Genomic DNA, 27,366 nt, shown 5'->3' with positions numbered 1-27,366 from the left:
TTTTCAAAGGAAGCCACACCCTTATCTGTTCAAATTTTGAAACAACTAAAAAGCAACTAACTAGTCCCTGATGATATAGAATCACAGGACTTAGAATTGGAAAGAAGTTTAATGTTCATTTAATTCAACTATCTCATTTTACAGATGAGAAAACTGAGACCCAAAGAAGTTAAGTGTTTTAATATATCAGTATCAGACTTGAGATTCATTTGAGACCAGGAATTAACTTTGAATTTCACAAGTCACTAAGCATTTACTAAACATTTATCATGTGCAAGGCATCGTGCTAAATTTTAAATCCAGTGATTTTTCTACACCTTACTTGCTTACTGCATTATCAACTTTCATCCTAGCAGTTAACAGTTTGGACCACAGTGCTTTCCCCAAAAATGCTTCACATTCCACTGAAAACAAAAGCTGTATCTACTTCATAATCTGTAAACCAAACCCCTGGCACAAAATAATGTGGATGATTATAAGGATGTTTCTCTTGTGACTCCCCACAAACCTCTTTCTAAAGAAATGAAAGAAAAGTTAATCAATTGGTAAAAGGTTAGGAGATTGGAACTAATTCCTCTTTCCAATGGCCAAACCTCAGACTATCCAAAAGAATTCACTGAATTCATTAAAGATCTGAACTTTCTTCTTCATGATTATTTCCCTCCACTGATGCTGATCACAACTCCTTTCTGCCTTAGTAGACATTTCATGAGTTTCTAATAGAAAAAGAAATCAGCCACTGGTAACTAGCCTTCATATGAACTAACTAAGCTGATCCTTAGTGCATATACTCATAAACAAACCTTTTACCAGTGTGGAAAGGAAAACTGAATCAAGCTTTTGGCACTTCAGCCCACTGAGATGGATGGAGACAGCGGTTGGAATGTGATGGGACAGGCAGTGACAGTTGGAGTGGGAGAAGAGGGTTATGGGAAAAACTGTTAACTGAAAGGGCTTGGCTCACTGAACTCTGTCGGGTGAGGAGCAAAGTCCTGGAGTTCTAGATTCCCACTTGTGGAAAAGGCTTGCCTCCATTTTCCCTTGTCCAGAAGAGAAAGAAGGATCCTGTAGTTGGAGAGCCTCCACTAGAGGAAGAACGAACAACTACCCCTGCTGAGAAGGGGCTGATCCCTTACTTCAGAGGGTCACCCTGAGGATCCTTTCCATACCTTGACCTTCCCAAGAAGGACAATTGCCACTGGTTAAGGTAGGAGAGAGACTTTAGTTAGATAAGAAGAAGATAGTTAAGTTGGAGTGGAGCTATCTTGGCTCAGCTGAAGAAAACAAGAAACCCCAAATAGGGTCTCCTTGTCCCTCAAACCTATCCCCCCTGGATTCCTCTATCCTCTCCCTTCTCCAGCTACCTTGTTCATCTCAAAATAAATGCAGTCAGATCAAGAAGTCATTACACGAGGGCGAAGAGGGGGAAAGGGTTTTGAGCAGCTGCTTTGCTCAGACTCCATTTTGAGCAACACCCTCTGTGATGCTGACATTGGCTGTGGGGAGGTTTCTGTAGGGAGAGGGTCCCTGCTTGATCAACCAGCGTTACCACCCACCTCTCCAAATAGGAAAACCTTCCCTTTAGCAACCAGGGCCAGCTCCTGTTCTCTGGACGTCCACCATTCCAGAGAAACCTCCTCTGTTGTCTTTAGTAAAAGTAGAGTATTGAGAGGGGAGTTAACAAACATTCAAACCAGGTCTGTCACTCTTTCCAACATCAAACCCTCTTCAATATACACCTATATTTTCATAGTTTGTATATTTTTTATACCTGCTTGGTAGGATCTACTTTGCTGACTTGGGGTTTTTAAGAATCCCATATAACCTCCCCTGTCATGGCAAAGCCTCCAAAGAAAAGATTATTTAAGGACAATGAAGAAGAAAGAAGAAATAATAAAAATTTCCAATCAATCAATATGCATTTATGAAGATTTTTCTCTATGCTAGGCATCAGGCATACAAAGATGAAGAATGACATTAACAAAAAAAGAGGCCAATAAAGTTCTTTCTTCTGAAATGTATTATAATATTACTCTAATGCTTAAAGGACACAAGATTTTATCAGTAAAAGATATCATTCCTTCTGAATTGTTTCAGATCCCAAACACTCTGCACCTGACGAGATGTTTTAATGAGTGACTATGACCAAAAATGCTTCCCCTGATAGCCAGGTGATGAGATTCTCTGAGAAGGCTAGGTTGATCTTTGGATTGCAGGCCCACAACCAGAATCTGGACAGACATTTAAAGCTGGCACTTAAAAAGGATTTTTAAAGTTTGCTAAGGGATTTACATGTGTTATTTCTTTGGATCCTTAAAAACAACTCTGGGAGGTATGTGCTATATTTATCCCAATTTTACCAAAGATGAAACTGAGACAGATTAAGTTACTTTGCCCAGAGTCACACAGCTAGAAAGTTGTCTGAGACCTGATTTAAATTTAATTCTTTCTGATTCTAGAACCAATAATGCCCCCAACTAGCTGCCCCATCTGAAGATTTTCCAGCCTTGAAGGATCTTGTACTCTGCCAACATAGTTTTCAAGCACTCAGTGTTACATGGGTGCTATGGAGAAATATCGGAGGAAGTCACCAATTTTTACAAAAATATAATTGAAAAAAGTTATAGTATTTTCTTGGTATATTTGTGGCTCTTTTGCTTCTTTTACTTGGCTTGATGGCAGGGGGTATACCTTAATTAATCTTCAGATCACTCACACTGCCTTGTACTAGTAAATGTTCTATATTGATTCAAGATTGAATATGAGAAGCCAATTATCTCCATCTCATTATTTCCACCTTAAACCTCTCTCCTCTAAAAGCATATGTTGGCCCATGTGCCACTGACTGAAGAAAGTCTTTTCTTATTAGACAATAAAATCCATTCTGCCACAAGCCCAGAGAGTAGAGTTGGTCTACATAGTTACATATCAGAACATCCACTTACCTTATCAGTAACAAGTGGTAATCTCATACTTTCCAGTTGACCTCCTGGTTGGCTGAAGACAAAATGGTGCTCCTTTGATTTGGGAATGATAAAGTGAAGCTGGATTTCCTCTCCTAGCATGGAGTAAGAGAAGGCAAAGGCGTGCAGGGTGGACTCATAAAGCTGGGATTTGAGGGGGGGAAAGGACAGATCTTATCATCAGAACCCAACCTTACTTCTAAACAGAACACAGAACCACATGTGGCCATCACTATCCTGTGATGGTTATTATTTTCACATGAAGGCATCCTATGAACAGCAGATCAAAATTATGGTTTTTAATCACTCCCCCACTTTCCCCCACCACCCTTTTTATTCCCCTCCTACTTCTCTGTAGGATCTTTTAATCACCACCCCAACTTCTCTATGCCATATATTACTCCCCTCCCCACCACTCCCTTTCTTATTCCCCTTATACAAGGACAAAATTTCGGGATGATAAGCACAAGGTAGAGATACTCCATCTTTTAGTTACCATATCAGGATCAACTTATCCCATTACATATAACTAGCAACAGTCAACTTTCATTTTAATCATATATTTTCTCTGTTGACATCAAGAAATCTCCCATCCCTTCAAGACAATGGTCACCACTATCTTCCACCTATATTGGCTGCTTTAGCAGCAAAGTATTTATTTCATCAACTTCATATTGGAAAATATTTTTATTTTTTTAAGTGACTTGTAATCCAAATTGATATTATTTCCTGAATAATTTGTGAAAGCATGAAAGGACCCCAATCAATCAATATTTGTTAAATCTCTGCCATGAACATGATACTGGGGATAGGAATCCTAATGATCTATAAGACACAGATACTAAACTGAAGGACATAAAGCTCCATTCCTAAACCAACCAGCCATAATATTGTCTACTGTATTCTCGCACTTAAATGGTCAATCCAGCTTATGATTTAGTCTAAGTATTTAAATCACCTTTCTTCAGTGCTTCAAGGAACTTTGGTTTCACAGATGTGCATATTCCCTTCACTAACACAAATCACATCTCTGCAACTTAGTACATTTTCCTATTGCTTGCTCTGATCTCCAATTTTGCAATACCTTGCAGATAACCAAGTGAGGAACTTCAGAGTTTATCTGGCTTGCTCCTCAGATGACAACCACATCATCTGTTTCCTAGTTTCTATTCATGAACTCATTTCTAGCTCTACAGGACTTTCTAGGGCTTATGCTCCATTGGATTAGCTTTCAAGAAATTAGTCTCACTTCCAAACCATGAGGAAGCATTAACAAAAAGGACTTTAAAAGAGGATTAATTGCCCTCATAAGAAATATTTCCTTACCTGCAACATAACCAGCATACAGAGCAAAAGAGACAGTGTTCCCATTTTACATTGCCCTGGCCAGACAGCATATAGATTGTTCTTTTCATTTCTAGGCACTTGAATTCAAGTGTAAAGGGATGATAAGGATGGGTGAAGATACTGGAAATCATGTCATAAAAGAATCCATTGAAATTTGGAAGGTATAAACTGAGAAACAGATGTAGTAGGGGAAATTTTCTTCAAAAATTGGAAACACTGCCACATGAAAGAAAGAATAGCATTTCCGGGTTAAGATGGTGGCAGAGTAGAGGCAGGGCAACTTTCTCTCCTTACAAACAGACATAGCATACCTCCAAAGGACAAGAAAACAAAATTCAGATGAAAGAAGAGATCCCACAATAGGGCACAGTATCAAAGGTACATGGGATTTGGGCACTTCCACGCTATAAGGGGGGGGGGGGAATAGCTCCCACCAAAACACAAGTGTATCACCCCTCCCCCACCCCACCCACAGTACCAGAGGCAGAGGCTGTGCTCCAGAGTTAGAGCCAAAGGGGGCACAAAATCTAGCTCCTTGACAGCTAACTGGCACCATTAGAAGATTGCCCCTGAGAGCAGCAAGACCTGAAACCCCAGGTGGCTGGAAAACTCAGACCTTGAACACGGGAGTGGGGCTGAGAGAAGCAACAGCAGCACCTAGTGTGCTCAGACTCAGGGGAAAATCTCAGATGGAGGAGCAAGCATGGGCCAAGTTCCAGGCTCTGGGCAGCCAGCTAGGATCACGGGGGCTTGACCTTGAAAAGAGCTAGACCAGAGACCCCAGGAGGGTCCCCAGAGAAACCAGGAGACTCACAAAGTAGGCTCAGGCAAAAACTGCTCCCTAACTCCATACAAAGAGAATCAGACTGCCTTACTCAGACTTCTGGCAGATAAAGCACTATGATGCCAAGCAAAGCCCAAGAAATAAACAAGAAGACAAAGGAAAAACTCTAACACTTGATAACTTCTGCACAGAAAAAAAACCCAAGAAAACAGAGGAGGACAAACAATTAAAGACATCCAAACCTTCCGAAAAAAAAATGAAAATGGATCACAAGATCTTGAAGAGTTCAAATCTGAGATCATAAGAAAGACAGAAGAGATCTGGCAAGAAAATAACAGTTTAAAAGCCAGAATTTCACAACTGAAAAGTGAGGCTCAGAAATCAAATGAATTGATAAGCAAATTGAAGACCAGAAATGACCAGCTGGAAGCCTTGAAAAACCAGATAGACCAGACTGAAAAGGAAAACCAAAAGATTTTAGCTGAAACCCAGTCTCTAAAGGGTAGAATTCAGCAATTAGAAGCCAAAGATCTCACAAGACAACAAGAATTAATAAAGCAAACTCAAAAGACTGACAAAATAGAAAGAAACATGAAATATCTCAATGAGAAGTTAACAGACCAAGAAAACAGGTCTAGAAGAGACAATTTGAGAATCATTGGTCTTCCTGAAAAATCAGAAATTAATAGAAATTTGGATGCCATACTAAAAGAAATTATTCAGCAAAACTGCCCTGAAGTTCTACAACAAGAGGGCAATATAGACATTGAAAGGATCCATAGATCACCCTCTACACTAAACCCTGAAAAGACAACCCCCAGGAATATAATAGCCAAATTCAAGAGATTCCAAGTAAAAGAAAAAAATTTACAAGAAGCCAGAAAGAGACAATTCAAATATCAAGGAGCACCAATCATACAGAATCTGGTAGCCTCTACACTACAATACAGCAAGGCTTGGAATATGAAATTCAGAAAGGCAAAAGAACTGGGTCTACAACCAAGGATCACCTACCCATCAAAACTGACTATATACTTCCAGGGGAAAGTATGGGCATTCAACAAGATAGAAGATTTCCAAGTATTTGCACAGAAAAGACCAGTACTAAATAGAAAGTTCGATATCCAACCACAAAAACCAAGAAAAAAATGAAAAGTTAAATAAGAAACAGAGGGGAAAGAAAGAAAACACTTATTTTTAAATTTGCCTCTATAAAGACTTTAATAAGATCAAATTATTTGTATTCCTATATGGAGAAATGTTATGTATAATATTCAAAAGCTTTATTCACTATTATAGTAATTAGAAGAATTATTCTTCTAGGGAGAGGTTGGAGCACTAAATGGTGTAAGATAAGACAGAGTGGGGGTAAAAGAGAGGCGGGTGAATAGTAGATGACACCAAGAGATACTTGAATGAATAAGAAAAATAGGATATTCTCTTACACACAAAGAGAGCATGGGAAGGGGAGGAGATGAATAAGGAGAGGAAGAGAGTATTAAGAGGTACTATTTAAACCTTACTCTCAGCGGAATTAATCCTGAGAGGGAAGAGTAGCTATATCCATTCAGATATAGAATTCTATCTAACCGTACTGAGAAAGTCAGAAGGGATTAACCAAGGGGAGCAGGGGAGTGGGGAGGTCAAAAAAGCGAGGGGAGGAGAGGGGGGAGGGAATTCATTAGGCCTAATAGGGGAATAATAAGGGAGGGAGTAGAAAGGGAAGTAAATCAAGGGAGAGGACAAGGGAGATGGTCTAAAAGAAACCATTTGTTTAAAAGGGAATAACGTAAGAAGAAGGGGTAGAACTAGGAGAAGATACCAAAATGTTAGGGAATGCACAACTGATAATTATAACTCTGAATGTGAATGGGATGAACTCGCCCATAAAACAGAAGCAAATAGCAGAGTGGATTAGAAACCAAAATCCTACCATATGTTGTCTACAGGAAACACATATGAGGCGGGTGGACATACACAGGTTTAAGGTCAAGGACTGGAGCAAAACCTTTTGGGCTTCAAATAAGGGGAAAAAGGCAGGAGTGGCAATCATGATTCCTGACAAAGCCAAAGTAAAAATAGATATGCTTAAAAGGGTCAGGGAAGGTAATTACATCCTGATGAAAGGCAGTATAGACAATGAGGAAATAACAGTACTCAACATGTATGCACCAAATTGTATAGCATTCAAATTCCTAAAGTAGAAACTGGCTGAGCTCAAGAAGGAAATAGATAGTAAAACCATACTAGTGGGAGATCTAAATATTCCTCTTTCAGATATAGATAAATCAAACAAAAAAATAAAATAAAAGAGATGAGAAGTGAATGAAATCCTAGAAAAATTAGAATTAATAGATATGTGGAGAAAAATAAATAGGGACAAAAAGGAATACACCTTCTTTTCAATTGCACATGGTACATTCACAAAGATTGACCATGTAATAGGGCATAGAAGCATTGCAAACAAATGCAAAAGAGCAGAAATAATAAAGGTAACCATCTCAGATCATAATGCAATAAAAATAATAATTACTAAGGGCATATGGACAGGCAAACAAAAAACTAATTGGAAATTAAATAATATGATTCTCCAAAACCAGTCAGTTAAAGAAGAAATCATAGAATTTCACTGAATCAATAATTTCATTGAAGAGAATGACAATGATGAGACATCCTACCAAACTCTGTGGGATGCAGCTAAGGCAGTACTCCAGGGGGAATATTATATCCTTGAATGCATATATTAACAAATTAGAGAGGGCAAAGATCAAATGAACTGAGCATGCAAATTAAAAAACTAGAAATGGAAGAAATTAAAAATCCCCAGCTAAAAACCCAATTAGAGATTACAAAAATTAAAGAGGAAATCAATAAAATTGAAAGTAAAAGAAGTATTGAATTAATAAATAAGACTGGAAGCTGGTACTTTGAAAAAACAAACAAAATTGACAAAGTCCTGGTCCATCTAATTTAAAAAAGGAAAGAAGAAAATCAAATCATCATTATCAAAGATGAAAAAGGAGACCTCACCTCTGATGAAGAGGAAATCAGGGCAATCATTAAAAACTATTTTGCGCAATTATATGGTAACAAATATAGCAATCAAGGTGAGATGGATGAATATTTACAAAAATATGAATTGCCTAGATTAACAACAGAAGAAATAGAATACCTAAATAACCCCATATCAGAAAAAGAAATTGAACAAGCCATCAAAGAACTCCCTAAGAAAAAATCCCCAGGACCAGATGGATTCACAAGTGAATTCTATCAGACATTCAAAGAGCAAGTAATTCCAACACTATATAAACTATTTGATATAATAAGCAAAGGAGTTCTACCAAATTCCTTTTATGATACAAATATGGTACTGATCCCAAAGCCAGGTAGATCAAAAGCAGACAAAGAAAACTAAAGACCAATCTCCTTAATGAACATAGATGCAAAAATCTTAAATACAATAGTAGCAAAAAGACTTCAGCAAATGACAACAAGGGTTATTCATTATGATCAAGTGGGATTTATACCAGGAATGCAAGGATGGTTCAACATCAGGAAAACCATCCACATAATCGACCATATCAACAATTTAACAAACAAAAATCACATGATTATCTCAATAGATGCTGAAAAAGCCTTTGACATAATACAGCACCCATTCGTTTTGAAAACACTGGAAAGTATAGGAATAGAAGGACCTTTACTAAAAATAATAAACAGTAAAACCATCAACAAGCATCATATGCAATGGGGATAAATTAGAAGCCTTCCCAATAAGATCAGGAGTGAAACAAGGATGCGCACTATCACCTCTATTATTTAACATTGTACTAGAAACACTAGCAGTAGCAATTAGAGAAGAAAAAGAAATTGAAGTATTAAAATGGGCAATGAGGAGACTAAGCTATCACACTTTGCAGATGATATGATGGTCTACTTAAAAAATTCTAGAGAATCAACTAAAAAGCTAATAGAAATAATCAACAACTTTAGCAAAGTTGCAGGATACAAAATAAATGCACATAAATCATCAGCATTTCTATATATTTCCAACACATCACAGCAGCAAGAGGTAGAAAGAGAAACACCATTTAAAATTACTCTAGACAATTTAAAATACTTAGGAATCTATCTACCAAAACAAAGGCAGGAATAATATGAACACAACTACAAAACACTTTCCAAACAATTAAAACTAGATCTAAACAATTGGGAAAACATTGATTGCTCATGGGTAGAATGAGCTAACATAATAAAAATGACCATTCTACCCAAATTAATTTACTTATTTAGTGCTATACCTATCAAACTACCAAAAAACTTTTTTACTGAATTAGAAAAAAACTATAACAAAGTTCATTTGGAAGAACAAAGGATCAAGAATATCAAGGGAAATAATGAAAAAAAAGTGAAGGAAGATGGCCTAGCAGTACCAGATATTAAACTATACTATAAAGCATCAGTCATCAAAACAATATGGTACATGCTAAGAGACAGAAGGGAGGATCAGTGGAATAGACTTGGGGTAAGTGACGTCAGCAAGGCTGTCTATTATAAACCCAAAGAGCCCAATTTTGGGGACAAAAATCCACTATTTAACAAAAACTGTTGAGAAAATTGGAAAACAAGATGGGAGAGATTAGGCTTAGATCAAAATCTCACACCCTACACCAAGATAAATTCAGAATGGGTGAATGACTTGAATATAAAGAAGGAAACTATAAGAAAATTAGGTGAACATAGAATAGTATGCCTGTCAGATCTATGGGAAAGGGAAAATTTTAAAACCAAGCAAGAGTTGGAAAAAAAGTACAAAATATAAATAAAAAATTTTGATAATATTAAATTAAAAAGGATTTGTACAAAAACAATGCAACCAAAATCAGAAAGGAAACAACAAACTGGGAAAAAATCTTTATAACAAAAAACTCTCACAGAGGTCTAATTACTCAAATATACAAGGAGCTAAATCAATTGTATAAAAAATCAAGCCATTCCCCAATGGATAAATGGGCAAGGGACATGAAAAGGCAATTTTCAGATAAAGAAATCAAAACTATCAATAAGCACATGAAAAAAGTGTTCTAAATCTCTAATAATTAGAGAAATGCAAATCAAAACAACTCTGAAGTACCACCTCACACCTAGCAGAATGGCTAAAATGATAGAAGGGGAAAGTAATGAATGTTGGAGGGGATGCGGCCAAATTGGGACATTAATGCATTGCTGGTGGAGTTGTGAGCTGATCCAACCATTCTGGATGGCAATTTGGAACTATGCCCAAAGAGCTCTAAAAGACTGTCTGCCCTTCAATCCAGCCATACCATTGTTGGGTTTGTACCCCAAAGAGATCATATATAAACAGACTTGTATGAAAATATTTATAGCTGCACTTTTTGTGGTGGCAAAAAACTAGAAAAGGAGGGTATGACCTTCAATTGGGGAATGGCTAAACAAATTGTGGTATATGTTGGTGATGGAATACTATTGTGCTCAAAGGAATAATAAACTGGAAGAACTCCATGTGAACTAGAAAGACCTCCAGGAATTGATGCAGAGTGAACAGAGTAGAGCCAGAAGAACATTGTATACAGAGAATGATACAGTGTGATAAAATCAAATGTAATGGACTTCTCTACTAGCAGCAATGCAATGACCCAGGACAATTCTGAGGGATTTATGGAAAAGAACGCTACCTACATTCAGAGGAAGAACGGCAGGAATAGAAACACAGAAGAAAAACAACCGCTTGAACACATGGGTTGATGTGGGCATGGTTGGGGATGTAGACCCGAAATGACCACACCAATGCAACTATCAATAATATGTAAATAAGTCTTGATTGATCACACATGTTAAAACTAGTTGAAATGCACTTTGGATCTGGGGGTGGTTTGAAGTGGGGTGAAGGGGAAAGTAAAAACAAGAATCATGTAACCATGGAACATTTTTCTAAAAAAATTAAATATTTTTTAAAAAAAGAAAAAAAAAGAAAGAATAATTTTATCTATGTGGCACAAGATGACATAACCAAGATACTATGCCTAGTATATAGACATATGTGTGACACACATGCATGCACACATGTGATATAAACTGTGGTAACCTAATGAAAAATTCAGGGAAATTGCAGGGGAACTAAGTCATCTCTAAGGTCCCTTCTCTGGTCTCTGTAATACTATGATTCATAGTAGAATATCATTTCTGGTTCACTATCAGGATTCACAGTAGCACAGATTCATTGCAATATTATGGAGCAAGTAGAAATCATGGTGCAGTGAAAAGAACACTAGATTTGGAATCAGAAGACCTAAATTTAAATCTCTCCATTTCCCACTAATTTGCCTTGAACAAGTCATTTCACTTCTTATGGCACAAATTTCCTCAGCCAGAAAAGGGGAGGAGAGTTGATTAGATGATCCTTAATGTTTCTTCTAGCTCTATGTCCTATGACTCTTCAATAATCCATAAGATATAAAAAAATTGCGAATGATATGACTTCTCCTCAATGGCTTTAAAATAACACTATATAAGGAGGTGTGATGGAGGAAGAGAGGGATAGAAAGTATACTAACTAGATCTGGATTCAGAGGATCTGAGTTTGAGCACTTATTTAGTATCTATACAACCTTATTTAAATTATTTAACCTTAGCCTTGATTTCCTCATCTAAAATCAAAAGTGAAAAATACAGCATGGTAGAGTGGAAAGAACACTAGCTCTGGAGTCAGAGAACCTGTATTCAAATTTCTCCTCTGACACTAATGCATGTGTTACCTTGTTCAAGTAACTTAACCTCCATGGGTCTTAATTTCCTTGCCTTAATGTCCCTTCTGATTCTAAATCTCTGATACTACAGAACTATGATTCAGTCATCTCTAAGGACTCTTTCAGCTCTAGATTCTATGATAACATACTACATTTCATTGACTAGACACAAGTCCCATGAATATACATCTAATACAAAAAGGATCTGTGATTTCAGAATTCTGGGAATTCTTAACATGGGAACTCCCTTCACCAACCAACTTTCTGTGACTTAGTAGATAGGAGTGGATTTGGGATTGACGAAGGCTAACTGACTTGAGAAGCAGCTATTAAGTATCAGAGGCTGAATGGGAACCTAGGTACCTAAGTTTGAAACTCCTGCATTTACTACCTATGTGTTCACTCCACACCACAGTTGTGAAGGGGATGAACTAAAGGAATTCTATACCCTATCATTCCTAATTCCAAGACCAGGTCTCTATCAACTATTGTAGGTTGCCTCTTACAAAATGCAAAGTTGGTTTTTAAAACTATGAGGATGTCTATCAATTGGCTGAACAATAAGGGGATAAGATTATGATGGAATATTATGGTATTGTAAGAAATGAGAGCTGGATTTTTTTATAAAAAAAACCTAGGAAGTTTTATATGAACTGATACAAAGTAAAGAAAGTAGAACCAGGAGAACATTGTAAACAGTATATAGCAATATTATACAATGATCAGCTGTTAAGCTACTATGATCAGGACAGTGACCCAAGAGGCCCGATGATGAAAAATGCTTTTTACCTGGAGAAAGAGAACTGGTTAACTTCAAGTGAAGACTGAAACTTCCTTTTTCACTTTATTTTTGTTTTGTGTGTGGATGTGTTTTCTTTTGTAACATGGCCAATGTAAAAAACAATATAGTTTCTCATGACTTCACATATATAATTTACAATACATTGCTTGCCCTCTCAAGGGCTGGTGGAGGAGCAAAGGAGGAAGAGTATTTGGAACTCAAAATTATTAAAAAAGAGGTTAAAATTTTAATGTAATTGGGAAATATTTAACAAAATAAATAAAATATATTTTAAAAAACAAATCCTATGAACAATTAGCTCCTTGATGCAAATCCTCTATTTTTCACCACTTTTTTGGGCAAATTATACCTTTCTTGAACACCTACTTCTGTTCTTTGTGCCAAGATCATATCCTTCTCTCATTTCCCCATATGCAGCTAAGCATATGGTAGGTAGTTAGTAAATACATATTGATTGACTTAAATTGCCTGATTATAATGTCATACTTTCTGCCCCTTGCACATGAGGCATTAATAAGCAGAATTAGTATAAACAAAGAGAATCTGCAGGAGGGAGAAAGAGAAAAAGCCCCAAGCTGGATAATTTGAAGACCTATAACTAATTCCAAAATGAGACTTTTAAGTGCATGAGGCAACTAGATGACACAATAGATAGAGCACTTGACCTAGGAAAGAACAGAATTCAAATCTGGCCTTAGACACTTAGTTGTGTGGTCCTGGGCAAGTCACTTAATTTCTTTGTTTCCATTTCCTCACCTGTAAAAGGGGATAATAATAGCACTTATTTCCCAAGGTAATTTTTAGGATCAAATGAGATAATAATTATAAAGCATTTAGCACTGTACTTGACTTTTTTTTTTTGCTATTCAATCAATTCAGTCATGTCTGACTCTTTGTAACCCAGTTTGGGGTGTTCTTGACAAAGATATTGAAGTGATTTGTCGTTTCCTTCTCCAGCTCACTTTGCAAATTAGGAACTGAAGCAAGCAGTACTAAGTGAAGGTCACACAGCTAGTAAGTTGTCTGAGGCCAGACTTGAGTTCATAAAGATGAGTCTTCCTGATTCCAGGAAGTCCAGTGCTCTATCCACTGAATCACCTACCTGCCCCTACTGTGTCACCTAGCTGCTATATATACTAAGCATTATGTAAATGTTAACTGCTATTATTATTATTTGTAAAGTTTATTACAAATCTAAAAGCACTATATAAGTGCTAGCTACTGTTATCATTAATAAATACTAAGGAACAGGTAGGTGGCCCAGTGGGTAGAGCACCAAGTTTAGAATTTGAAGGACTCAGGTTCAAATTTGTCTCAGATATTTCCTAGTTGTGTGAACCTGGGCAAGTTGCTAAGACAGAAAATAAGGGTTAAAAAAAAGAAAGAAAGTAATGCAGACTAACTAGCCTCTTTATATATACAGGGAAGTAAAACAGAAAGATGAAATACTAAACATAACAGAAATAAGTAACCTGCATCTGGCAATCTTTCTTCTAATTAGAGAAATATTCATCAGAGTTTCTTTCATCAATTCAACAATTATAAGTGCCTACCAGGTTCTGATCGATATGCTAGTCAGTGGGGAAAACAGAGTCTCTAACATCAAGAAGCTTACAACTGAACAGGAGAGATAAGGCATGTGCACAGAAAACTGTAATACAAAACAGATTCTCCTGGGCTCCTAAAAGGAACATCTCTCAAGCACTAGGAGTTCATAAAAGGTGTCAATCATGCTTCCAGCTGGGAGTAATAGGGAAGGCTAGCTCCTGAAGAAGAGGGAGCATTTGCCCAGGCACTTGAGAGCTGGTTACCTCTTTCAGGCCTCACTTTCCTTATCTGTAAAATGAAGGGTTGGACTAAATCATCTCTTAGGTCCCTGCTAGCTCTAATATCCTATGGAGCTCTAATGGAATAGAGCAGTGATGGGCAAACTTTTTAAAGAGGGGGCCAAAGGAAAGGAAATGCTCATCTGTCAGTCTGTTTCCAAGGCAACTCTTTCAAAGTTCCATTGTATTGTGTCCTACTCATTTTATTTGTCAGATTAGGAATACTGTCCCTAGGCCTGATAGAACATTTCAGGGGGATGCATCTGGCCTGCAGGCAGTAGTTTGCCCATCACTGGAATAGAGGATATGTTGCAGTGAGAAGGGGAAAGATCTCTTTTTTAAGTATATAATTACTATATTTATTTCTATAGTAATGAACTACAATATGGTACTTTATTGCTACATATCATGCACTTCTCCCTTTGAATAGTAGATATCCTTTGAGCAGGAAATGAAGAAAAAAAATTTAAGTACATGCATTATATATTGTTTTTCTTATTGCATCAAAACAGAAATTTCATCACCAACTGAGACATCTAAATGCATTGTTTCCATGCCAGGGACAAAGAATCAAGTTGTAAGTAGTTAATTAGTTGATGTTAATGAAAATAAAAGCAAGGAAGATCTATCCTTGAGCAAATACCTTTCTGACCCTCTCCATTCATGTCCATCTGTCTCTTCCCTATCTTTTCTGTGTTGGAGTTTAATTAAAAGGAAAGGATATCTTAAATGTAAAACCCCAGATTCTGTTTACTAAGTGTGATACACTAAAAAGAACCCTGGATTTGGAATAAAAGGGGAAAAATTCATAGCTACTACCTGTGTGTGATCTTGGGCTTTAGATTCCTCTCTAAAAATTCAGCTTCCTCTCTAAAAACTCAGGGGGAGAGAAGAGGAAAGGAACTAGTTCTTTCTAGCTCTAAATCTTAGAACTCTATGAATTATTTATAAATCCTCCATTTTTCCATCTCACAAATTCAGAAGCAGAGCTTAAAACAATCCTTCCAATGTAAACAACAAGGAACTACTTGAAGAAAGAATTAAAAATTAAGAAGTTTAGTTGTTAGAAAAACAAGATTCAACTGAGCTTTGGAGAATGAAGATTTTGAGTTAGTCACTATTCCTTATTGGGGCAGCTAGGTAGAACAGTGTCCAGGCCCAGAGTCATGAATACCTCAGTACAAATATGAATTTAGACATTTAGTAGCAAATCACTTAGCTTTTTTTGCCTCAGTTTCCTCTTTTGTAAAAAGAGGTAGAGGAGGAAATGGCAATCCACTCTAGTATCTTTTCCAAGAAAACCCCAAATGGGGTCACTAAGAGTCAGGATACAACTGAAATCACTGAACAATACTATTCCTTGTATTGTACGTAGAATTGACATGTGGTGTCAGAACCAAAAATTTACTCACAAAGGTGACCACAGACAAGAAGTCAGACTCATGTGCAATTTTAACAAAGTATAAGTTATATTATAGTAACATTTAGTGTCAAAGGATCTGTATCCCAATTCCAGGCTCTAGTATCTCTGAATCCTTTGTGACCTTGGGCAAATCACTTCTCCTTGCTAGATATACTCCTTGATAGTAAAATGAAGGGATTGGACCAGAAGCTTGTAAGATCCTTTTTGAGTTCTAAAACTATGATCTCACTATTTGGAATAAAAATATCAGTGGCAAAAGAGAGTAGCTATGCATGTAAATCCAACATATTATGGAACACACTGCTAGCTTTCTGAATTTAAGATATAAAGACAACCTACCTGGTAGCGGGGATTAAAGCCCAGGTATTGATGACACTGTTCACAGTGGTGGTAAGTGTTATAGGCTGCATATTTGGATAGTCTCATTCGGGTTGTCTGGCGTCTCACGTACAAATCCTCATGTTTCCTTGTTGCTGGTTTGTCTGCACAAAATCCTTTAATGTTATTAGGCTGCAGGAGGACATAGAATACACACATTCTTTCCCCAAGTGCTTATCTCTCCCGAGTGCTACTGGGTCAAAGCTGTTTGAAGAAGGCTTTTTGTCATTTTCTACATCAGTCTATTAGGGTAGCCAGCTATCCCAGTAGATAGAGTCCTGGGCCTAGAGTCGAAAAGATCTGAGTTCAAATCTGGTCTCAGATTCTTACTAGCTCCGTAACCCTAGGCAAATCATTTGACTCCGTTTGCCTCAGTTTCTTCCTCTATAAAATGAGCTACGGAAGGAAATGACAAATCACTCTGATGTCTGCCAAGAAAAACTCCAAAAAGGTCACAAAAAGTCAGACATGATTAAAAAACAACTAAACAATAATTAGTCAATTAAGTCTGTTTAGTCATGAAATGGCTTTAAGTGATATTGGGGATGTAGTCAGTAAGTGGAAGCTATTTATACAATAAAATCAAATCTATCCTTCCTCCTATGATTTTTCAATGACCTCTTCTGAAATATTGTCTTTAATTTAATTTAGTCTTTTAGTTTTAATTTTTATTTTTGCTAACAGGTATTGTTTGGGTTCTTTCTTTTTTTTACATTTGCTTAGATAAAAATTCACATTACAACTCAATTAGAGATCTGGTGGCTTTAAAATGGTTACACAACGATAGTGGAACAGTGTGATAAGGAGATGACAATGAAGAACATCACTGGGCAGAGATGTCATGCAAGGCAGTCATTTTTAAAAGTGCTTTGTTAGTATTTTGTGAGACCACCTTCATGCTTGCCTACATGGCCTTGCCTATTCCTACAAACTTTTTCACAAATCCTGCCTGTCACAGGATTTACTGAAATAGTGAATTCTGGCTTGACCTCACATGAGCACAAATTACTTTGCAAGCCTCAGTTTTCTCATCTATAAAATGAACTAGCAATACCACTGTTGTCTATCTCACAGAGTTGCTGTGAATATGTACCTTAGTGAAACATGTGAGCTATATTTTTTAATTAATATCCTTTTAACTCATGTCAATCAAAACCAAAAGTTTTTTATTTTTCCTTAGGTCTTGGTGAGCAGCCCTAATCATTGGCCTTCAATGGCTTCATCCCTATATGGGTTAAAGATTCAACAATCTTCAAGAAAAATTCTTTCTGACAGTGATAAAGAGAAAATTGTTGGTGAAAAATATTGATCATAGATTTAGGGCTAGAACGAATCTTAGTAGTTATCTAGTACAGTCCCCTCTTTTTATACATGAGTATTCTGAGGCCCAGAAAGGTTGGGCAATTTTCCTAGAGTCACACTGGTAATATACTGCTGAGAAAGGCTCCAAGTCCAAGTCCCATGATCCTAAAGCCAAGTCTATTCACTGAATCAGGGTAAATTGGTTCATATTATAGGGAATGCCCTTATTTATTGTAAGATCCTGAAAGCTCTATTAAATGGTCATTTCTATAGACATTCACCACAACTGAGGCTTAGCAGGATGACCCTAAGGCATTGTGAAAATCTTAAATCCTTCAAAAATTGGTATTTTGTTTTCCTAATTCTTAAGTAAATGAAATGAAAGGAATTTTTCAAACTCTTCCTCTTTAACAGGAGTTCCTAACTAACCAAAATGCTGGACTAACCCAAATACACTAGCCCCTCACCATGCTGGCTAGTATAAGGATGATATTAGAAAATAAGTATTGTTTTATTAGTTTAAAGATACAAAGTAGAGAAGCTGGCTTGAGAAAGAATTGGAGTTTCAAATAGAGCTGTGAGAGAGTGTTAATTTCAACCATTATTCTATGACAATTACACTCTCTGGGTGTGGCATTCCAGGAGGGGCTTCTGGCAGTCAACAGAGCCACATGTAGCTTCTTTCTCTTTCAGGGGTAGAGAAAGTAACATCTTTGCCTCTCTCTATCTCTATCTGAGTGAAAAACTTGAAGGAGTAGAGTGTTTTCTTTTCCAACTTGGGAAACACTATTCATTTATCTGTTACTGTTTATAGATTGGTTAAACTCTGAAAACGACCAAAGAAAACCTGGTCTTTAGTAACAGACTCAGAGTCCTAACTTGATTCTTGTGGAGACTCAACCAGCTAGCCTTGGTTATCTTTATAACTTAAAGGCTAAGTTAAGAGTTAGAGTGGTTAGGTTTATTTAGAATAGTATAAATTTGGTTAGTTAGATCAGGGAAGAGAAGCGGTTCCTTGTGGGACCTGGGAGTTTATTAGGGTGGAGTTAGAATTCCTTAGAATTAGAAATCCTTTTACCCTTATATATATTTTAAATAAAAATTTTATTTTCTATAACAAGAGTCTCTTTAGCATTCCTTGTGCCTTGCATTGCTCGCCTAATTTTATTTTTTACAATAGCTAAGCATTTCACTATCATTATTCAACAATTGCTGAGTTTCTGCTCAGCTCATGATGCAGTAGAAATAATTATGGATTTAGAATCAAAGGATCTGGGGTCAGATCCCAGCTCTGCCACTTTTGGGGCAAGTTACTTCTTCTCTCAGATCATTCGTTTCCCCTTCTGTAAAATGAAAGGGCAAGACCAAATAATCTATAACAGTAATGGGCAAACTTTTTAAAGAGGGGGCCAAAGGAAAGGAAATGCTCATCTGTCCATCTGTTTCTAAGGCAACTCTTTCGAAGTTTCATTGTATTGTATCCTATTCATTGTATTCATCAGATTAGGAATAATGTTGTGGGTGGAATAGAACATTTCAGACCCCCCCCATCTGGCCCGTGGGCTGTAGTTTGCCCATCATTGATCTATAAGGTCCCCTCCAACTGAAAAATTGTGATCCAATACACTTTCAAAATATTTGCTACATTTCATTTTCTTCCCCTACTATGGTCACAGGAGAAAATGGAACTAGCCAGCAGATAATAGAAAAGCTGAAGAAATAATTTTTTCTCCTTAGTTTCCCAGTGCATCAGGTGCTACTGGCTAATTCAATTCCATTCCACAATTAAAGAGTAGAGGGGGAAAAAATCAGTTTCAGGAAGCAACTCCCTGTTCATGATACATTGGAAGAAGACATGGCTTTAAAAGTCTTACCTTCATTCTTTACATTCTGGTTCCGTGAACAAATCATACTGGCATCATCATACTTGGGATCATGAATGATGTAGTCAAAAGGCATTTTCTTAAAAATCTCTAAGTCAGGCCAGACATCATTATGCTGAGGATAATGTCCCCCTGATTCTTCTCTTAAGTCTAAAATGGACAGAAACCAATATATGAAAGAAAAGTAAGGAAATCATGACTTTTTTAATTAGAAATGCACCCATGTTTTAAAGAATTACACATAGTACTATATATTCCTCTGTTCTTCCCCTCAGGCTACTGGGATATAGCCAATGTTGAAGACTATTCTAATAAGGCAAGAGGAGGAATTATTATCCATGGAGGCAATTGTTTCCACTGAGAACAATGAATGATGCCTGAGTAGGGGCTTGCGAAATCACAGAATTGGAGAATTGGAAGGGATCTCAGCAGTTATCTCATCCAAACCATAAACATAAGGAATCCCCCATTGTGAAACACTCAATAAGTGGTCAACCAGCTTCTGACTAGACCTCCCCAGTCACTCCCTAAAAAAAATAATAAATAAACAAACAAACAAACAGTTTTTGGATAGCTCTACTTATTAAGAAGATTTTTCTGACATCAAGCTGAAATTTACCTCTTTCAACATTCCAAGACTCCATGACCTCTAAAGTCTCTGCCAAATCCCAAGTCTATAATCTTATGGCCTACCATCCTATTAAATACAAGATCAAATTAGGAGAGAGAAAACTAACGGTTTATGGATATGAGGGTAGAGAAGAAGTTGGTCAGGAAAGTAGGGCTTGTGCTGAATCTTGAAAGAAACAAAAGCTTTTGAGAGTCAGGGTCAAGTAGGGAGTATATTCTAAGAATGGGGACAGCCAGGACAAAGGTAAAGATATGAGAGATAGTGTATGGTACATGTGGAAAAAGCAAGAAATCCAGTTTGGATGGATCATAGAAGAGGAGGGAAGAAGTAGGAAGGGTAGTGAAGGGCTTGACTGACAGAGAAATTTCTATTTTATCTTAGAGGTAAGAAGTAGCCACTGGAATTTATTGAATAGAATAATGAGTAGTGACAAAGATCACATTGCACCTGTGCAAAGATTGGACTGTAAAAGAGATATATGGAAGCAGGGAGCAAAATTAAGGTGCTACTATAGTAGCCAAAGCATAAGGAGATGAAGGCCTGAATGAGGGCAATACCCATATGAGCAAAGGAAAGTGGTCAGAGGGACACTGGAGGTAGAAATGACACAATCTGGCAGCTGAATGGCCCTCTGGGCTGGGGAAGAGTAAGGAGTCAAGTATAAACGTAGGAACTTGGAAAAAAAGAAAGGATGTTGCCCCTAACAAAATTAGATAAGTTCAAAAATGTATATTTGGAATTGGGAAGATGCCATTTAAAAGTATGTTATATATTTTCTATGGACACGTGGGGACTATCAAACTACATTTCCCATGGTCCAATGGGTTTCCGGTTTCCAGTTCTTTGGGCTGGGGGACGCCTGCGTCCCCACACATAGGACAGTTTAAATGGGAGGAGAACCAAAAATAAGGTCTCTTGACTCTTGACCTTCCTGAGGGCTGGCTAGAAGATGGGCTCCAGCGGTAAATATAAAAGATAGGCGTGGTCTTATATATATTTTACCAGCATGGCCATGGCTTTAATTAAATTACTAATTTCTATATTTATATCAGTCTTTATCATTTTTAATCGTAACAATGATGGCAACCAGAAGTTTGGAATTCGAATTCTCAATTTTCCAGATAGCCTTTCAGAAATGATAGCCATGCTTTCTTTTTGGCCAATAATCATAACAAAACCAGGGAAGGGGTGAGAAGGTAAAGATAATGAACTTTGTTTTAGACATACTGAGTTTGAAATGTTAGGTGAGTAAAGGCAGCTAGGTGGTTCAGTGGACTGAGAGTATTCAGAGAAGGGAGGTCCTGAGTTCAAATCTGACTTCATATATTTCATAGCTGTGTGACCCTGGGCAAGGGAGCAGTCCCTCCAGCACATATGCCACAGTCATAAGACTTGCCCACTTGGACTGTATGGCCTTGGGGAGGAGAACTAATATGCAATGATAACTATAGAATAAGAGAAAGAAGACTGGATTTTAACTTAGCACAGCCATGGCCCTGCATAAGTGGGCAGTAAAGCCCTTTTCCAAACTGGCCCCATCCTACTTTTCCAGTTACAATACATATTCCCCTCTTGGAAACTCTGACCCTTTTGTGGCCTTGTCTTTCCTCACCTAGAACATTATATTACCTTTCTCTCTGCCCTTTAATATCAATCACTATTGCTCTTGCCTGGATATGGGGAGTGAGTATGCACTCACTACCCATATTCCTACCTCTTGGAATACCCAGCTTTCTTCAGAACTCAGCTCAAGTACTATCTCATACTCATGGTCTCTCCTGGTTCCCTCAGCTGCTAGTATGCCTTTCTCTACTTAACCCCCATCCTCCAGAGATTATTTCCTATACGTTTTATATATATATATATATCTACAAATGTGTACAACATTTCCTTCCTTAACATGTAAACTCCTTGAGGTCAGAGACTGCTTCTCTTTTGCCCTTGTATCCCAAGCATCTCACCTAGTACCTGGCACACAGTAGAAGTTTAATAAATGGTAGTTGACTGATTGATTAATTGCCTTCAAGTGTGGGGGACCAAGGGGTTAAATTTCCTCCCCCCCCACCTCTCCCTCCTCTATCCTATAAGTTCACAAAGAGGACACAGGTGCAGAGAAGAGAGATTAACCTCAAGATAACCTTGAGAAAGATATGGAAGGCAGAGAGAAAACTCCCTTCCAGGCTCCAGAGGCCAGACTCTAGTCAAAATTATTTTTGTTAACCATTTGCTTCCATTAATGAGCTAGCTTGGTAGAGAGTAGATAAATATACACAATGCTTCTGGCTGAGAGGCTGGAACAACAGAAGCCTTAGAGAGCAAGTAGATGCCTGATGCCTGTTGAAGGAGAGCATGATGGAATAAAAACTGTGAGAAGCCTGCTGGTGACAGATGTCATTTCCTTTTAACCCTTTTGTGTTACACTGCCCTCATCCTTGAACAGGACCCCAGACAAGCCCACTATTCAAGGAAGTTCTAGTCTGGTAAAGTAGACAGGAGATAAAAGAACTATAATACAAGCCAGAATGCAATCAATATAATAAGAGGTAAAGAAAATATCATGGAAACATATTTACTAACATTGCTGTCTAACGTTTGCCAGTGAAGTAACTTACTGAAAAATAGCTCTTGAATGTCTACCATGCATAAGATCTTTTGCCCAACAGAGAATATTAGGGTATATTCCTTGAATTTCAGGAATTTATAATCCCTCACATTAAAAAAGGACATAACAAAACTACAACTGATAATGGAATAAAGAAAATTCCTGATTAGAAATATGGTCCTATGATGACTTACTGATGTTGATCTCTTCTTCATCATAGACATCAACTTCTGTCAGACGGATGAGCATCCTAGACAAGATGCTGAGGAACTGAAGATAGGCACCTGTCTTTCCTATCTAAAAATATACAAGAAAAGAGGGTGAGAGGCAGCCACAAACCCAGAGGCTTTACAAAACAACAACAACAACACTTGGTTCAAAAGTATTCAGATTAACCAAAAGAAACCCCTAAGACAGGAAAAAATCATTTTGCTGGACTACAAATGATTTAAAAATGTTTTTTTCTATGCCTTACACTGCAAAATTTTAGTTAGTACCTCTAAATAAATTTAAAAGTTGGTAAAGTGCTTTTCTATCAATAAATATTTGAGTTGGAGAACAGAAGTATTTTTATCTCAAATTTTAAAATTAACTACCTGAGGCTCAGAAGTAGCCTAAATGATCTCCCAGAGTCACATAGCACTATCACATTCAGAATTCAAGACTATATTTTTTTTGGTCTTTAATGCCCTTTGCAACCAGATCATATTCATTCTAGATTAGCTGGGTATACTAAACTGTCATACTAATAACTGAGCAAGTTTTTTAAACTGATTTAGTTGTTAGTTACTTTAGTTTTGATGTTGAGCTATTTTTGTTTTTTATTTTAGATCTTAAGTCTGGTTATTTAATTTTTAAACTGATTTAGCAAGATAAAATTAATATTCTCTTGGACACCAGCATGAGATATAATGAGAGTTCTTTAAAATGGCAAAAGGTTATCCATGCTAATAGTTACATCTCCAATCCCATGAAATTTTGGATGGACTAACAAATAAAATCACAATTCTATCCTCTTTTTCTGGAAAAGAAAAAAAACTCATAAGAGGCCTAAAAGCAACTTAAAGACATTTGTCCTCAACCCAGAAAATGTTGAGATAGATCCAACGAATACCTTATATTCAATAATCATGTAGTAAGTGCCTGCTATTTGTAAGGTACTATTCTAGGCTTTAGGAACATGAAGGCACAAAGAAAATAAACTTTGCCCTCAAGGAATTCATATTTTGTCAAAGGGCTCATTGAATAGAACTCAGCGCCTGGAGTCAGGAAGACCTTAGTTCAATCTGGCCTTAGACACTTACTAGTTGTGACCACAGACAAGTCATTTAACCTCAGTTTCCTCATCTATAAAATGGAGCTTAAATAACAACTACCAACCAGGGTTGTTGTGGGAATAAAGTGAAATATTTATAAAGAACTTTGCAAATCTTAAATCACTTATATCATTTAAATCACTATAAAAATACTTTTATTATTGTGTACACACGTATTATAAAAGGAAAAATAAGGAGAGAGAGATTAGCAAAAAGAGGTAGGGGAGAAAAGAGAGAGAAGAATTAATTAACCAATAAGCATTTATTAAGTGTGTACTCTGTGCCAAGCCACTATGCCTAATGCTAAGATATAAAGAAAGAAATAAAAAGTCCTTCTCTGAACAAGCTTGCATTACATTTTGTTGCTGTTCATTCATTTTTTAAGTGTCAAACTCTTTATGACTCCAGTTGAGGTTTTCTTGACAAAGATAATGGAGTAGTTTGCCATTTCCTGCTTCATTTAATTTTATATATGAGGAAACTGAGGCAAACAGAGTTAAGTAATTAGCCCACGAAGGCCATATTTGAACTTAGGAAGATGACTTCAAGTCTAGTATTTTATCCACTGTGCTACCTAACTGTCCTCACAATCTATAGGAAGAGGTAATACATGCTCTGTATATAAATATATATATAAATACTTTTTAAATAAGTATTTTACTATAAAATATACACAAAATAAATGTGAAATATAAATGGGATAAGAAATGTTTCATGTAGGAAGTGGCATTTCAGTTGTGCTTTGAAGGAAGCTAAGGATTCTAGCAAATAGAAGTGAAGGAGGAGTAAATTCTAAGTATGGGGGACAACCTGATAGAGGATACAATGCCAAATGTGAGGAATAGCAAGAAAGATAGTTTTCTAGACATTGGTGGCCAAAATCAGAAAGAAGAAAATAAAAGAGAGAGGGACAGGGTATGCAGAACCTATGTTACTTGGCGATTCATGGATATGGGAGATACAGGGAGTGAGGAGGAGGATAAAAGTAAGGAGGATAAAAACCATGGAGTACTGGAAGAATAATGGTGCTCTTTCCATAAATAGAGAAGTTTTAAGTGGGAGAGAGGTGGGGGAGAGGGATAATAAGTTTTATTTCAAACAATGCTGGGTGTCAGATACCTCTTAAAAATTCAGTTTGATTACTAATAAATAATTGGTATGTAGAACTGCATCTAGGGAAAAAGACTATCTCTGGATATATAGAAGTCAGTCATAACCAATGGCAGATGAAAGGGTATCACTGAAAGAGATTTAAAGGAAGAATAACCAAGACAGAGCCTTGACATACACCTACAATTTAGGAGTAAGAAATGGATAATGATTTTAGGAGGAAAATAGGAACCACAATTATTTCATGGCATTCTGATGAACTAACAATATAGAAATCCCTCACCTATCTAGTTGCCTAATATTAGAAATCCCCAAACCTCTATAAAAGGACTCAGTAATGTGGACAATCTCAGGCATTCTTGTAACAACTACTTGCTGCAGTAGGGATGAAATCAATCAGGTATTCTCACTAAGTCTAATATTGATATATAGTAAGCCCTCAGAAAGTGGGGACCGCCAAGCTGCTTACACTAGGAGCAATCCAGCTCCAGTTATAAATGGAGCAGGATAAAATTTCTGTGCCTATCAACAATGGGATTAGATCCATAAATAATCACTTCACTTCCAGCTTGGGCAAGATAGGGAAACTGAGTCTCAAAAAAAGGTCTAATCCTTTCCCATAACAATTAGTATGAAACCACACAGAAAAGTTGTAAAGTAGACAAAGGTTTTCTTTAATATTCTCTTCAGTCTATTTCCCTAACACCAGGGATTTCTCATTACCTCTCATTTTCATAAGCCTTACCACAACCACTAACAAATATAGTACCAAAGATTAAGCCTATTTTTAAGTTTTCACATCCTAAAATAATCTATCCCTTCTTTTTTGCCCAGCAATCAAGACTAGTATTACCTCATGTTATAGAATTGGTTCATAAGGTGAGAATGGCCAGTAGACTTTAACTCCTCTAGAATATAATATTCATATTCAGAGATTTTCCTAGCCCAAGCAAGTCTCTGATTAACAGGAATCGCAGGGATAAGGATGTTTGTTAGCAGAGGGGACATCCTGTTAACTCTTTATTTCCTTCATACTACATGCCCCCTCCCCCAAAAAAAGAGGAACCAGTTACTTGGTGCCATACTTTAAAAAGGTACTTTTGAGACCCTCTCTTTGCCGCTTTCCCTTCCTTAGCTCTTGGACCTATATAAATATTCAATAAAATAATTGATGCCAAAGAGCCTATAAATAAGAAGGAAAACAGAGGGATAAAGATTAGGTGTTGCTCAATTTTTTTAAGTCTATGACAAATATCTTACACTTTCGGGGAAAAATTAGATGGAGTCCATGACAGAGAAGAACAATTATCTAATTCATTCACTATTTCCTTTTCTATGACTGAAGGTATTTCCTTTATTAACAATCAAATACTCTGTCTTCAATAAATCAATTTGTGCTAATAAGTAGATAATAATTTTGCTTTTAAAAATTTCAACCATTATACAATTCATAATAGACCCCCATCTTAACACTGTCATGATGTTCAAGTATCCACAAAGTACATTATCTTATGTAGCTGAACAAAGTATTCATCAGTTTCTTGTCCAAGGCTTCACAATCTTTAGCAATGCTCATCTTTCTGGAAGCATCATCTGTGTCCATATGAATCAAAGAAGAATGATGAAGTGGAAAAAAATTTTTGAATTTGGAATAGGGTTTGCCATTTAGTGGCTGTGTGACTTTGCATAAGTTCTCTGAGCTTTACTTTTATCTGATAAATGGGGAAGTTATCCAGGATGATTTCAAAGTTCCCTTCCACTTCCAAATCTATAATTGTATGAAATAGCTAGTACTCATTAGGTTAAACAATTCTCAAAACTTTTTCCACCCTAACCCAGCTACATTCCCCAAGAAGACATTGTATATCTCTACTGTTAATGCCAGAAGAAAAAGAACTATTTATGTACTCTTGAACAGAAAATAACTAACCATTATTTATCTCTTTTTCTGGTACTAACTGGATGGAGATAGATAAATAATGGTGGGAGCTTGAAGTCACAAAGTCCTGGGTTCAAAGAGCCCATATTTACTAGCTATGAATCTTGAAATGCCACTCCAATAGACTGGCCATGCCTAAAAGAACTCACACAAGATAAGCTCTCACATAGAGGTCAGAAGTGACTCTGAAGGGGGCAGCTGGGTAGCTCAGTGGAATGAGAGCCAGGCCTAGAGACATAGGAGGTCCTGGGTTCAGATCTGGCCTCAGCCACTTCCTAGCTGTGTGACCCTGG

General features: G+C 36.9%; 1 protein-coding gene across 1 annotated transcript in view; it reads right to left on the bottom strand.

The window, feature by feature from the left end:
- The window catches only part of GREB1 (growth regulating estrogen receptor binding 1), a 160,277-nt gene that overhangs the window by 19,691 nt on the left and 113,220 nt on the right, over nucleotides 1–27,366 (bottom strand). Inside the window, exons 21-24 of the mRNA XM_044659545.1 lie at nucleotides 22,903–23,005; nucleotides 19,467–19,625; nucleotides 16,252–16,394; nucleotides 2,946–3,107 (exon numbers count right to left, since the gene is read on the bottom strand). Coding sequence (XP_044515480.1) covers nucleotides 2,946–3,107; nucleotides 16,252–16,394; nucleotides 19,467–19,625; nucleotides 22,903–23,005 — 567 coding nt within the window. The remainder of the gene's footprint in view (nucleotides 1–2,945; nucleotides 3,108–16,251; nucleotides 16,395–19,466; nucleotides 19,626–22,902; nucleotides 23,006–27,366) is intronic.

The sequence above is a fragment of the Gracilinanus agilis genome, chromosome 2, assembly GCF_016433145.1.
Source record: "Gracilinanus agilis isolate LMUSP501 chromosome 2, AgileGrace, whole genome shotgun sequence".
NCBI classification, from domain to species: domain Eukaryota; kingdom Metazoa; phylum Chordata; class Mammalia; order Didelphimorphia; family Didelphidae; genus Gracilinanus; species Gracilinanus agilis.
Note: the sequence above shows the minus strand (reverse complement) of the source record. Positions and strands in the feature narration are given on the sequence as shown.